Raw genomic sequence first — 14,907 nt, 5'->3', positions numbered from 1 at the left:
CCACAGGGGTCGGTACAGTGACATGGACAGTGGGATTAAGTGCACACTCAGAAAGCTTGCCAATGGCACCGAGCTGTGTGGTGTGTTCGACACTCTGGAGGGAAGGAATACCATCCAGAGGGACTTGGACAGGCTTGAGAGGTGGGCCTGTGCAAACCTCGTGAAGTTCACCAAGGCCAAGTGTAAGGTCCTGCACATGGGTCTCAGCAATCCCAAGCACAAATACAGGCAGGGTGGAGAATAGATTGAGAGCAGCCCTGAGCAGAAGGACTTGGGGGTGGTGGTTGATGAGAAGCTCAATATGAGCTAGCAATGTGTGCTCACAGCCCAGAAAGCCAGCCACATCCTGGTTTGCATCAAAAGAAGCGTTACCAGCAGGTCAAGGGAGGTGATTCTGCCCCTTTACTCTTCTCTGGTGAGACCCCACCAGGAGTACTGTGTCCAGCTCTGGGGCCCTCCCAACATAAGAGGCACATGGACCTGTTGGAGCAAGTCCAGAGGAGGGCCACGAAGATGATCAGAGGGGTGGAAGACCTCTCCTATGATGACAGGCTGAGAGAGTTGGGGTTGTTCAGTCTGGGGAAGAGAAGTCTCCAGGGAGACAGCCTTCCAGTACCTAAAGGGGGCCTACAGGAGAGCTGGGGAGGGACTCTTTATCAGGGAGTGTAGTGATAAGAGGAGGGGTCACAGTTTTAAACTGAAAGAGGGGAGATTTAGATTAGATATTCAGAAGAAATTCTTTAGTGTGAGGGTTGTGAGACACTGGCACGGGTTGCTCAGAGAAGTTGTGGATGCCCCATTCCTGGAAGTGTTGAAGATCTGTACTTGTACTTTGTGTTCACGGTATGACTTTTCCTCAGTTTTCCTTCTACTCTAATGCACTGTAATCTTAGAATCATAGAATGGTTTGGGCTGGAAGGGACCTTAAAGATCATCTAGGTCCAACCCCTCTGCCCTGGGCAGTGACACCTCCCACTGGACCAGGTTGCTCAAAGCCCCATCCAACCTGGCCTTGAACACCTCCAGGGATGGGGCATCCACAACTTCTCTGGGCAGCCTGGGCCAGTGTCTCACCACCTTCTTGGTGCTGCAGCTTTGACCCTATCTTGAGCTGGAACCATAATGCTTGTATGTGGGCTCATTTACACACCGCCTTCCTCTCTTGGACAAATCTGATGAAGTCCACTAGTAGAAGATGTTTCCCTGCTCTGGAATCCTTTATGGAGTTCTGTTGAGATCCCTTTTCAGTTTTCTAGCATCTGTTTTTGAAGCACAAATACATTTCCCAAAGAATTACTAATGCCGTACGCAGCAGTTAAACCAGCTATCGGTTTGTACTTACCACTTACGCAGCCAAGGATTGTGTTTGTTTTAGCTAGAGAGATATATAGATAAATCTTATCCTTGTCTTTCATGCTGCATTCTGTGCTGAAGATTTGTGAGCTGTGTGTCCAGGTGGATTGAGCTTGCATCAACTCAGGTTAAGTAGACAGTTAGCTTCTCTTGGTTGCAATGGTTTTCTTATCAGGAAGTTATCATCTATAGTTTCTACACCCATAAAAAGGGTTACTGGTAGCAACCTGAGACCACCAGAATGTTTTTTCAGAAGCAAAATCTTCCAGTGTGACAGTTTGGGGTTTTTTTGTTGTTTTTATTTTCTCATGTTCAGGTGTTGAAGTATTTGCTCATACTTATTTTCCTGTCTGATCTGTTCTTCTGTTAAATAGACATTTTTTGATGCATCTCTTAGCCTGTTGATTTATCAGCCTTCCAGGTGCGGTTCTGCTGAACTACTGCTAATTTTAAAGCAAGTTATGGTAGCTTTTGATCCACTGTACCATTCCCTCCCTTCTTTGGGTAGCGCCAGAGTGCTCGTGGTTTCAAAACATAAATGAAACACAAAGCATGTTTTTAACCAAGACAGCTGGATCACTAACTCTGGGTGCCAACTGTGTCAGGAAAGCAATTTTTTTCTTTATTTTACAGTCAATGCCACTGCAGTTAAGCAGTCCCGGTATAGGATTATCGTTCAGGATGCTGCCAATGGGGGACAGGCATGCCCGGACACCTTGTATGAGGAAAGAGAGTGTGAAGATATTCCTGTCTGTCCAGTGTACAGGTAAAAAGTGTTAGCTTGGAATCAGTCTCTTGCTTGTGGGTGTTCACTTCTCTAGAAATGGCTCAATTATCCTGCCCTATTTTCATCAGAAGATGACATAAAACTGGAAAATACAGAGTTATAAACAAATAACACTTTGTGAAAAATAAACCTTGCAAAATGCATAGAAGTGGAGTTCAAATTGGAGATTTCAGTAAGGCTGTCATCATCAGAACAAGCACCAATAGGCACAGCTCCTAGAAACGGTAACCTCAAGGTTCAATGTGTTTAAGGAAGCTATTACTGGGAACTCCCCCCTCAATATATCTAAAAATCAATGTAAGCTATTTTGGGACCACAAGCACTCAACTGCCTTAATCATAATTGTATGCTTATTGCAGAAACTCTTATCTTTTCCCCTGATGCTCTCACTCCAGTGAATAATACGCACTTTAAAAAATTCTGATTAGACAAATAGCACAATAGGGCAATTACTCACCGAAATTCTGTGACCCATCTGTTATAAAATATTAGTAAATAGAAGAGCATTATATCCTTGCATATAAATCTCCAGCCCGCACATCCTGTAGCTCATGGTCTCTGAGCAGAGCGTGGAGCCGAAGGTGGTACCACAGCAGGAGTCACAGCAGTCAGCTCTGCCTGGCTCCGTACCGCATCGCTGTGTCCTCCTGTTCTTGACTGGCACCCATCCTAGCATAGAAAGCAGATTGGGTGCAGCATCAGTTGTATAAGAGTGGGCTTGCAGGAGGAGAGCCTGATTTCAAAGCCCCCTGAAGAAGTTTCCTGTGTATTTTATGTGACTCTGAAGCATGCCCCTACAAAAATGAGAACGGGAAACATGGTTGGAGGATGATGTGGCTTTCTAGAAGGTGAACCTTGCATCTGAATTTCAGTTCACAATGCTTATTTAAGGAGTAATTGCAGCTTTTAGTTTCTATTTTTCCTTAAGTGTCTGCAGCTTGTCATCATTCGTAACTGAAGTTTTCACTTGGACGTGTAACTGTTTTCCAGTTTTAACCACTAAATTGCTGACCTTTTCCTCTGGCAGGTGGAAAACCCACCGCTGGAGTCACTGTGTGCTGGTGCCGGATTCGGTGAGACAGGCTGTGCCGGGACATAGTGAGGCGTGTGGACACGGTTTGCAGTCAAGGGGTAAGCTTTCTCCATGCAGCCTCCAAATATTTAAGGTGTTGGAGTGTGGCATTTAAGTAGGGTCTTTACTTTTTTACAGTAGCTAATGTGGAAACTGAGTGACTGAAGCACTTAAAACAAAGCGGTATTGGAAGGAGACCCATTGTAGAGTTCTGCTGCTGTGCTGGATGATAAAGTAGCGTGACAGTATGCTTGGAGTATGGGAGGAGATTTTTGCTTGGTATTCAAGTATCTTTGCAGTAACTTGCTTTTCTGCCTAAAGATGAAGCACGTGGGCTTTGAAAGAACTACTTGTCTATAGGCCTCTATGAAGTAATCTGTTCTTGGTGCTAAAAATGGAAAGGATAATTTCCTCGTGATTTTAAATTTTAGTAATAATTTTCCTGAGGCCTGATTCTCATTAAGACTATTAGAGAAGTTCAGCGTGGGTAAAGGATTTAGGTTCCTGCCCTCGGCATGATTAAGCACTTGGAAAATACAGTGATCCCCTTGTCTGAACAAAAGCGTTGAGAAGAATTCCACTGTTCAGTGTGTGATCAGAGTCTGTAGTGGTTCCTGCAGATGGCTGGAGATTTGGCTGTTATCAGTCTCCTGGGAAATCTAATGAAACCTTTAACAAAAGGTTATTTTTATTGAAAAAAATTACTATACAGGTATGCTAACTGAAGAAACTTGACATAATAATTTACTCCTTCACAAGAGTAGAAACTATTCTTTAAAGATGAAGTGAATTTCTTATATAATCTGGAAACAAAGGAAAAGAAAGAAAAGCCCTGACAGTATGTGGGCTGTATTTGAAAGAAGAAATGTGTTTTAAACTAAAGCTCAAAGGGGTAAATATCTTTAATTAAGTTTTGACCACAAGCCTTTCCACAAGGTTTTCAAAGAGAGCTCTGTAAATTGAGATGTCCTAAAATGTATTCCTCAATCTCCATGTGAAGGGAAGGTAATCTTTATGCTCCAGTAGTTGCATGAACTTTGTATTAATCTTATTCTGACAGATTTTGAAGTATAACAGAAGAGTATCACATTTATTTTTGCTCTGTAGAGAGTCCTCCAACAATTACATTGACTATGTGCTATGTGTGGGCTAATCATGGAAAAAGAATCTCATAACCTGGTGGGTTCAATCAAAATTCGTTTCAGTGCCACGTTCACTTTTTGTAATTAACTGTGGTTTTTGCAAACAGCTTTGTTTTTCATAATATCATGTTGTGATTGAAGCAATCTGCTCGTTATTATTGAGGATGAGTGGGGTTTCAGGAAAATGAGTTCTCAGATGAAACCTATGGAAGATTTTCAAGGTGTTCAAGGCCAGGCTGGACGTGGCCTTGGGCAACCTGGTCTAGTGGGAGGTGTTCCTGTCTATGACAGGGAGGTTGGAACTCGATGATCTTCAAGGTCCTTTCCAACCTAAACCATTCTGTGATTCTATGTTTCCTACAAAGGGGAGTGATCTCCATGGAGAAGGCAGCTGAAACCAAGCTGCTAACTGAGCATATTGCTTCTGGAAAACTAGCTTCTAGATTATCAGCGGTTCTGTATCTTATCTGTAGAAGTGTTTAGTAAGGGAACTTTCATAAAGCTGCTGTTTATACCTCACCTTGCTGCTACTTGAACGCTTCAGGAGCAGCTGGCTGGTGTGAAGAGATGCTGTGTCACCATATTGCCAGGGTGTAGCCCATTTAGAAGATGGAGCCACACTCTTCCCAGAGGTGTACAGGGAGATAACGGAAGGTAACAGTCATAGGCTGTAGTAAGGGAAATTCCCAGAATTCCCAGAAAGACTGTAGATTCCTTGGAGATACTGAAAAATCAGCGGAATAAGATCTTGAGCAGCCGTTTCTAACTTTGAGGACAGTCCCACTTGGAGCAGGTGTTGGATCTTCAGAGATCTATTCTAAATTGTATTGTACGATTCTGTGAGTCTGCAGGTCTTTTCAGGGGAATCCGTGCCATCAGTGGAAGAACACCAGGTGTTACAGATAGATGCTTTCCTGCAATATTCAGGCATCCTACAAATGAGTTTACATTCGAGGTATCACCACCAGTAATTGGCTTGCATAACGTGTCAGTGTCTTTAGCCAGTAAGTGCTTATTCTCCAAGGACTGTTTATATGAATTTGCCCAATTTCTTTTTTACCATGTAATAGCAATTACCCTTTTACCACTGAAGATAATCAGTCTTGCTGTTCCTTAGAGCATCCATTCTTAGAATATTTTTTCTTTTGCTGTTCATATCCTGACTGTCATGTAAATAAGAGGATTTCAGTTTTCAGTGACGGTCGTATCTAGCCAATTATATAAGGACATTGAATTCATATAAATTATTTCTAAAGAAAGAAAGCACATATTTCTGTGTACCTATTTAGAATGATGACTGTGCTGAGGGAAAATTAAGTTTGAAATGACTTTCAAGGTCCATTCTTTCTCTAGGCTAGAATCTGAGGTGGATACTTACAGATCTTGTTCCATGGGTGTTTTCACTGGAATTGTATGTAAACGTACTATATAACATGCAGAAGATATCAGAATTTGTCTGTGAATAATAAGCAGAATAGCCAAAGAGATGACAGCTGTCTGAAGCTGCAGTTTTCATGGCTTTATCTTGGAATGATATTACACTAATTACAACAGCCTTTCATTTTGTGTATCAGCTGCGGTGGACTAACGTGTTCAGAAAACAATCATGCAGGTAAGAGAAAAGTAGCATTTAGAACTAAGAAATATGGTTGTTATTTAAATTTCATTAAGACATGATTTGCAAAAAGCCCCTGAGATAGGGCACTCGAGTAAAACAGGGTGGAGATGTTACTGTTACTTGACAGTGACATAGACAACATTTCTAACAGTAAATGAAGAGCTTTACAGGCTTTTCTATTGCTATATAGCTGTCATTTTCCTCGACAAGTGACTAATTTACTAGAAGGTGTCAAGACTGTGAGAAAATTGCTTCTGCTTTGGATGCCCTTCAGTGACTTTACTGTTCTCTGATGTTTGTGATGGAGGATCCTTCAGAAATGACCTCTCCCTTCAGTACTGACATGAGCAGCCACCTTAGACATTTACATTTTGGGGGAAAAAAATGTGTTGCTCATTACAAGGGATTGTTAAGGTTTAATTAGTGGATGGAAAGCCTATTTTAAGCAAGTGTCTTTGAAGGCTGCTTCAAAAGCCATTGATAAAGTAAATAGACACGTGTTAAAGACCAGACTGAAGTAATGAGACTCTGCTTTAAAAACTAGTCTTGGAAACACCCTGACAACACGGCTATGAAAAAAGTGGTAACTTCCCAAATGCAAGGAGAAGCTGCAGCCCTGGAACATGTCACATCTTACTTCTTCTGCTCCTGCCACTTCTCAACTGTGATTCATTTGGGGGATTCGACCATATCTCCCCCCATTAACGAGACAGTGAGTCCATCTCTGTAGCTCCTCATTGCAAGAATGCGGAAATGCTTTGACACAGAGCAGAAATATTCTTAGAGAATAATTTATTGATTTATGCACAGGAAAACAACAACAAACCCACCAATGCAGTAATGAGAAACTACTCCTCTGCTTTGGAGAAGCGCAGTCTCCCTGGCTCACCTGAGGTCGTGGGATGGATCGATACCGCATAGCCTCATAGGGAATCTCAGTAGAATATTTCTCTTGGTGTGCTCTACTATCAGACCACGTATGAAGTATTTCTTTCCTCCTTTAACCGGGTTGTAAATTCACACCGTGTGGACTTTGCTAAGATGGTTGGTGTTAAATATAATCCGTTCCAGTTGAAAAGTTGATATATGAATTGACAGTGAAAAAGTAGATGGCAGGCAGCACTGGACTCAAGCAATTTAAGATTCCTGTCTCCTTCATTGCAGGTTTCTGGCTCTTGCTCTGGAGCTTCTGTGATAGCTATAGGAGTATTGCAGGCAGGGCCCAGTTTAGACTGAGATGCAGATCAAAACCTTATCATTGTGAGAACAAAAATTGTAACAATCTGCTACCTAAGTTTTCTTAGTGTGTCTAAATGCAGTGATAGTTCCACCAAAATCTCATCTCAAATATAGGCAGAATTGTGATTACAAACAATTTGGAACAAATTAATGACTAAGTTAACGTGTTATATATGAAGTAAGATGAAAGGATGAATTTTGGTATTGCCTGTTAACATTGCATCTACAAAAATATTTCAAACAGGCATCCTTTAGCTGTATTATCTTGTGTATATGGCCATTACCATGTTACAGGTTGATACTACATTACTGTTGTTTCAGCTGAAATTATATTATGGTAACCTATTTATAATGAGACATGCCATCAAAAAAGCATCAGCATTACCTTTTTTTTTTGCTGATAAGATAGTCACCCAACAGTTCTTATTGCCTTTTTTGTAGGTAGTTAATATAATTGCTGATTAGCTAAATTAACAGATGCATTCGTTGTAATTTGAGTTGCAGAAGGCTTTTGCACAGAATTACCCATTTCGGGAGGTAGATGTAAGAATCCTGTTATAATTTACAGGCTATGGGCAATGTGATAGCCGAAAGTTTACAATGAATACATTTATGATAGTAAACGTGGCGAAGACACAGACTGCTTCAGCGAGATGGTGATATTTTATGAGCAGTGCTGTGCGGTGCGGTCCTGTGTATAAATCTGTCCAGCTGATAGCGGCTTAGCTGTCATCAGTAGCTCCCTCCAATATTAACTTTGCCTGGTAGGACACCGGCACCTTGAGCCTTATTCTGAGCGATGCTGAAGTTTCATTAGGTTTGTCAGTGTTTTGTTTTTTTTGTTTTTTTTTTTTTCCAGATGATACCGGTCTAGGGACCCACTGCTAATGGGTGGTTGTGGGGACACAAGTGGGAGTATGGATCTGGGAGCACTGCGAGCTGAACTTGAGTGGTGCCAGCTAGCGTCACTGTCTGGAAGATGCCTGCCTGGCAGCTGGTGGCATTGGTAGTAAATAGTTGAGGGAAAAACAATTACCAGGGTAAGGACAGGACTTGAGTCTTGTTTGTGATGTGTTTGAAAGGAAAGTTTGTGAAGCGAAGTCTGTCTAGGATTGGGGACTGAGTTTTGGGGGGTGGCGTCCCCAGGATGGAGAGCCTCAGTCTGTTATCGGTCATGTCTGCCCGGGGCTTTGCTGACACTTGGCTGATGTAGCCGCTCTACATCATCCTGCAAATTCATAAAGTACGTGTTATCTGTATTGTTATTTTCTTGTCACTGATAATGCAATTTTTAGCTTATAAGCACATGGAGAGTAATAAGGTGATAAGAAACAACCAAACCAGAATTGATTTACTATTATTTGTTCTTGATAATCTGATTTCTTTCCCTGACAAGGCAGTGGGCTGGAGGTTAGGCAATAAGGTAAGTGGAAAGCAGAACAGATAATATTCTCCTGACTTTAGGAAGACATTGAATTCAGTCCCATGTGACAGTCTCCCGTGTGCAATAGGAAAGTATGACTTAGAGAAATGCAGGATGAGGTGGTTGTGCAACTTGTTGAAAAAACGCAGTCAAAGCTCTGTTATCAGTGGTTTGCTGTCAACCAGGAAGGCATTTTCAGATGGCTTCCCGTGGGGCGCACATACTCTTGGCTATCTTCAGTATTTTCACTAACAGTGTGTATAATGAAATAGAGAGTACATCTATAACACATCTGGGTGTGAGTACTTTGAATGGCAGGTCAAAAGTACAAGCTGGATAGATTTGAGCATGCTCTAAATCAGAAAAGTGAAATTTTCATTAAAGAAAAGGATGCGCAGCACTAGCACTGTGTAGAAAGATGGGCAGCAGTACTGCAGGGGTAAGTCTGGAATTAAGAGTTACGGACTATGTAGCGCTATACCATTCTAAAAAAAATGTACATCTATTTCTTAGATTTACCTTCTGATCTCCAAGTTCTTGAATTTTATTCTTCTGATTCCTAAAATAGAATATTTTAAACAAGTAATCCTCCCTTTTATTTTTGTTCCATAACGCTTTCTCCCACTGTAAAGAATGACAAACAATTAAGGTCAAGTAAGAACCTCACAGCTTTCTCCTGAATAATTCCAATTCCTGTTTTGCCAGCAGATTCAGAATAGATTAGGATTCTTTTTGCAAAATACCCAAATTTAATTAACAGAAAGAAATTGGATATTTAGGAGTCTTAAGTTCTAGCAAGTATCAGGGAACTAATTAAAATCTCTTGAATTTAATGAAAGTTTACCCTTGATTTTACATTTAAAACTTATCTTCAATCTTGGTGAACTATGTATATCTGTGCACAGGATTTTGTAATTTTAGAGAATTGTCACTGCAGTATGGATGGTTTTTTACATGAGTCTGGATTATTTGTATCTAATTTCTCTCAGTTTACCTATAGGCTTTGATCTTTAAATTATTTCTCAAAGCCTGGGCTTAATTGTGGATTTGATAGTAGCTTAGCTTCATGCAAAAATGTGTGACAATGTTTCACAAAGGGGAAAACAAGGAAAAATTAGGGAGGAGGAGACAAAAATACAATACTAATGTTGTGTATGCATTCTTAGCCTTTCCTGCACCAGTGGAACGAGGAAGGTATCCTCTCCCCGACAGATTTTCCAGTTTTGGAACATTAGAATTGACCGGGAGCAGAAGGAGAGAGGAAGGGACAGGTGATGCTATGTGAGATGTGGTAGATCAATCTCTCTGAGCATTTCATGGCTGCCTTTGACTTTCCTACCTTTTAATTTATGAGAAATAAAATCACCTGCTTGTATAGAAATCGTCCTGGGCCAATTTCTTAAAACCTGGCAGTGTAGCAGAGTTGTCTATGTAAATATGTGCATGGCTGTACTGGCCTCTGCAGCTGGGTACTGGTCTGGGAAATGAAATTTGCCTTCATATTGTATTACATCCCACTGATCTCCAGGTAATGTGTTCCCGTAGACCAATTTTTCTTTCCTTGGGCCTTAGTTGATAGGACAAGGGGAAAAAAGATTGATACTGATTTTCCAGTGACAGGTTGTTCACAAAAGAGTGATGGTGGACTACCCTCCTTTTTCACGGGAGATGTCAGCAGGCATCACAAGATGCTTAAAACTGTGCTACTATATTTCCGGCTGGATCTGGCCTGACTTCCACCTCGGGTATAATTGCTATAAGAGTATTTCATAGGCGGTAGGAGAATTGTCATGACACTACTTTTTAGATGCTAACTAATAGCAAGAAAAACTCCAACTTGTTTCTGTCACTGTAGCCTTATGCCAGAAACATAAAAATTGAGAAGAGTCTTAGAGAATTTGTCCTGACAGCAATCTACAGTGCAACATTTTATCCAAAGGCGACTCAGTAATCTGTACACACTCTGTAAAATAAAGATGGAGAGTGCGTCAGGTAAATTACATATATTTGATTTCCTTCAAAAACAGGACAGTATATTCCACTGTGTACAAGGAAATAAGCAGGTTTTCTAGCTTAACTATATGCTGTTCCTATCTGAGAAACAAAACAAATACCAGCATCTTAGTACCACACATGGTATTTGTTTTCTGGGGAAAAAAAAAAAGTCTTGATCAAGTAGAGAAGTCTTTTGAAGCCAGAAGGCATAAACACTGAAAATGTATACTACAAGTATGTACCAATAGAGGGATTGTTAAAAGATCAAAATAATGAGAAGTAAAGCAGAGGAACATCAAAGCTTTCCAGGCTACGTATTTCTGCCTTGATTAGGAGGAAGGAGGGAAGAAGTGGGGAAAGGAGGTTTTAGATCAATAGGAAATGGCCCGATCACCTCAAAGTCAAAGGCAGCACCATCCAAATGTGTACAATTTACAGGAATCGCTAGAGCATCTCAATCATAAAAGTCCCAAATGATCTGACAGTACTCACACCATATTTAACAGGTACAGAGAGAGAGTCGGGATCATATTATCTGAAGGAAACTCCTTTTTAAATGTAAGGGTAGATAGATTTTCATTTTGTCTTTCATCCCTCTGATTAAGTTCAGCTCTCTTTGGTCCTCCTAAGATTTCTTTCATCTAGTGTGTAGTCTGTATGATCTAAGCAACTATCGTTGGTGAAAGTCCTTTTTGGGGTCCTTTTTTAAATGATGGATTGTCATTAAACAGAGTATAGTAGATGAAAGAGGTCCGAGGAGAACCAAACTGTGCTGAGACTTACTCAGGAGGATGAAAGACATAATGAGAGCCATAATGAAGAGCAATCTCTCCCTCAAACTGGAGACAGGCCCTTCCAATTACGACTTGTTTTTAGCATCAGCTTCCAGTGATTTAAAATCCTGGTTATGAACAGTTGATTCAGACTTTTTGTAGAAATCTGAGAAATTTATGATATGAACAGTAGGCCTGGGTGGTCACGCTTCATGGTTTGTGGAGAGGATGTTATAAACTATAAATGCTTATAAATACTTAAAGGCAGAGTGCCAGGGGGATGGGAACAGTCTTTTTTCAGTGGTGCCCAGTGACAGGACAATAGGTAAAGGGCACAAACCTGAACATAGGAAGTTCCATCTGAACATGAGGATTTGCTTCTTTTCTTTGAGGGTGGCAGAGCAGTGGCACAGGCTGCCCAGAGAGGTGGTGGAGTCTCCCACTCTGGAGACATTCAAAACCCTCCTGGACGCTGTCCTGTGCAACCTGTTGTAGGTGACCCTGCTCTGGCGGGGGGGTTGGACTAGATGATCTCCAGAGGTCCCTTCCAACCCTGACCATTCTGTGAACTATAACAGAAGTCTCTTCTGTGGCCACAGGTGGGTTGTAAGCAGACCTGATCATGCAGCCTCCTGTCCTCCTGATAAGAAATACAGGAGCCATCTCATCCTAAAACTGTGTTTTGTTGACTTAGAACCTGAAACATGAGGGTTTATAATCCTTAATATTTTATATGAGCTCAGGTAACTGTCACTGTAACTAGCTATGAAAATATCCGGGTTTTTTGCTGTTATTCCTAATCTCTTGCCTTCTGCCTGTGTCTAGCATGCCTCAGTTCCATGGGTTAACCCTGCAGTGAGTAAACTCTTTTAGTTTCTTGATGATTTTCAATTTAATTGAATCATCATTTCTTGAGAGATTTGAGTCCCGTTTTGTCTCCTTTTTTGTTTGCTATTTTATAGAACAATTTCATGTCCCTCTTGTTCACCTCCCCGTGTTGCAGGCAGTCCCGTTCAGTACTGATTTAGATCTACTTTTGCTTTTATAAAATTTTAATTTCCTCCTTGTCGTGGTTGTGCTGTTTACAAATCTAAAGATAATTCATGCCAAAGCGGCTGTACTTCATAGGGAAATTGTTAAAAATTCATCTGAGCTGAGCAGGATAAGATCCAGGTTGTCTGGAAAATGGCCTTAAGGAGAACTTTTCTTCAAATAGACACTTTAAACTGGAAACCTTGAAACATGACCAAAACCAAGCAAGTTTATTAAAAAGCTTTTATATTATTAGTTGTCAGGAAAACACTGGAGATAGTATTCTCCCACTCTTCACCAGAATAACCTCTTTCTTGTCCATAATGGTCTCAGTCAAGTGGAATACCAAACTGTGAGACATTAACTGGAAGGATAAAGACCAGTTGTTTATTCTTACTGTACGATAGTACCAAAGTGGCTTAGTTTGCTATTTATTTTACATAGCTGAATAAATGGACGGTTCTGGGTTGAAATGCTGATCCTGCCTAAATCAATGAAATATTACAGGACTTTTTCAGTTGTTTGGGCACCCCACTCCCCCCCCCCCAAAAAAAAAAAAAAAGCCAACAAAAAACCAACAAAAAACCCAGAACCAACTGTTGGTGAAAGGAAAAAGGGAGATGTTGAAAGGAATGCAGAATTTGATTTATAGCACATATTGTTCATTGTCAGACAGCTAAGGTTTGGACTGTCTGGGGAATTTCCTTCAGAAGAGCTCGGTAAAAGTTGCAGTTTGCATTTTCCCTTATTCTGCATTAGTTAGAAAGTGCTTCTTATTGGAAATTATTGAGTCAGGTTTCTTTGAATAATTAAGCACTAATACTCAACATGAATATTAGCATCCTGAGTGGCAGAGCTCATCAGTGTGGCTTACTATAAATCCTCAGGCACAAGATTTGCTAAATGTGACATACCGCAAAGGTGCAGAAGGAATTCTGATGTCATGTTTGTTGAGTCTGAATTTGTATATTTATGTAACTCCAGTAGCTTTATGTCTGCGGTAGAGGTTTTAGACATGCGTTTTCAATTTCAGAATAAATGAATAACCTTGGCTCAAACTATCTTTCAAAATTCCCAGCATCTTACTTTCAAACGGGTGCGCTGAAGTGACAGTAGAGTAACTGGAAGTGACGGGGATGCTTATGAAGTGCTTGCACTTGTGAGAGTACGTCAGGTAACTGTGAAATGGCCAATACTGCATTTGCTTTACGCAGCCAGTGGTGCTCTTTTCTGTTGGCACCCTTTCTAAATATGTTCAGAAATACTAAAAATACTGAGCAGTGTGTTTAGTGCTTTCTAAACCAGTCTGATTGCAGCATTAATACTTCCAAGCATTTTCCCTGTTGGAAACACCCCTTCTGCCCTTTCATTAACAGTATTGTCATTGATTTGCTCCTCAAAAGACTCAGGAGAAGATTCCGTCTTATTTATATTATAATAAATCAAGAGAAACTTCATCCAAAAAATTGGAATTCCACTGGAATGAAATTACTACACAAGAAAAAGCCATCTCTATACCTTGATGGCAATAGATAGTAATGAAAAAACTGTCACCTTCCAACAAAGATTTTTCTAAAGTCAATTTTTTTCCTGGCAGCCGCTGGTTTTGCCTAGTGCGTGCATCATTTATTAAAGGATTGCTGATATTGGCTTTGCGAAATACGGAAAGTTTGGAATAATATATTTTGATATTTGACAGAGTTTTCCTGAAGTAGGGTATTTTGTAAAGTCAAATTTGGATTTTGGCTGTGAAGCCTTGTAGCAAATGTATCTTTTTACCGCTTTTCTGGTCAATTCTAACATCGGTACTATTGTTCCTTCTTGACAGTTCACTGAGGTTTCAGTCCTGCGATCATATATTTGTTTTCTTTGATATGTGCCCCAAGGTGATTGAAATTTCTTCGAGTTATCTCTTTTCTACAGTCTTTTGGATATTAAATTTCTGTATCTTTGTTTTTATCCTAGTCTTTGCATTGGCAAAGGAAACCCCTGAAGTAGAGGTACACAGTATGAGGGAATCTAACCGACCTATTAAAATGTAATAGGCTTGTCGAAGGCCATCTACTTCAGCGTTTGTTTAATTCAGGGTGAAGTAGATCAGGACATCCTCAGGGGATGTGTGACGTGAGAGGGCAGCACTCCCAACCGCCACTGTGTGATGGGAATACATGGGCTTCCACAGCCTCTGCCCTTGCTGACCACGGGCCTTTGCTGCTGGCTTATTTTATTCCTTATGCTCTGGGAGGGCATCTTAGTAATAGGTACTTATTAACGATATTTGAGAAAATCAAGTGGAAATTGGTCTGCAGAACCAAGCAGCTACATGCAGACATGAACTCCTGAGAGAGTTTGAGGGATGTAGCTCTTCTGTTGCATTTTAACCCCCTGGACCACGGGATGTGGTCATGGCAGATGTCATTTGGGGCACATTGGGGGAATTTGTGGGGCAAATCAGATGCACTGTGTTTGTGAG

General features: G+C 40.8%; 1 protein-coding gene across 1 annotated transcript in view; it reads left to right on the top strand.

Annotated features, from left to right (window-relative positions):
- THSD7B (thrombospondin, type I, domain containing 7B) overlaps positions 1–14,907 on the top strand; it is a 281,207-nt gene that overhangs the window by 128,602 nt on the left and 137,698 nt on the right. Inside the window, exons 10-11 of the mRNA XM_009886664.1 lie at positions 1,987–2,119; positions 3,168–3,271. Of these exons, the coding sequence (XP_009884966.1) occupies positions 1,987–2,119; positions 3,168–3,271 (237 nt within the window). The remainder of the gene's footprint in view (positions 1–1,986; positions 2,120–3,167; positions 3,272–14,907) is intronic.

Source organism: Charadrius vociferus, unplaced genomic scaffold, assembly GCF_000708025.1.
Source record: "Charadrius vociferus isolate BGI_N301 unplaced genomic scaffold, ASM70802v2 scaffold720, whole genome shotgun sequence".
Classification (NCBI taxonomy): Eukaryota; Metazoa; Chordata; class Aves; order Charadriiformes; family Charadriidae; genus Charadrius; species Charadrius vociferus.
Note: the sequence above shows the minus strand (reverse complement) of the source record. Positions and strands in the feature narration are given on the sequence as shown.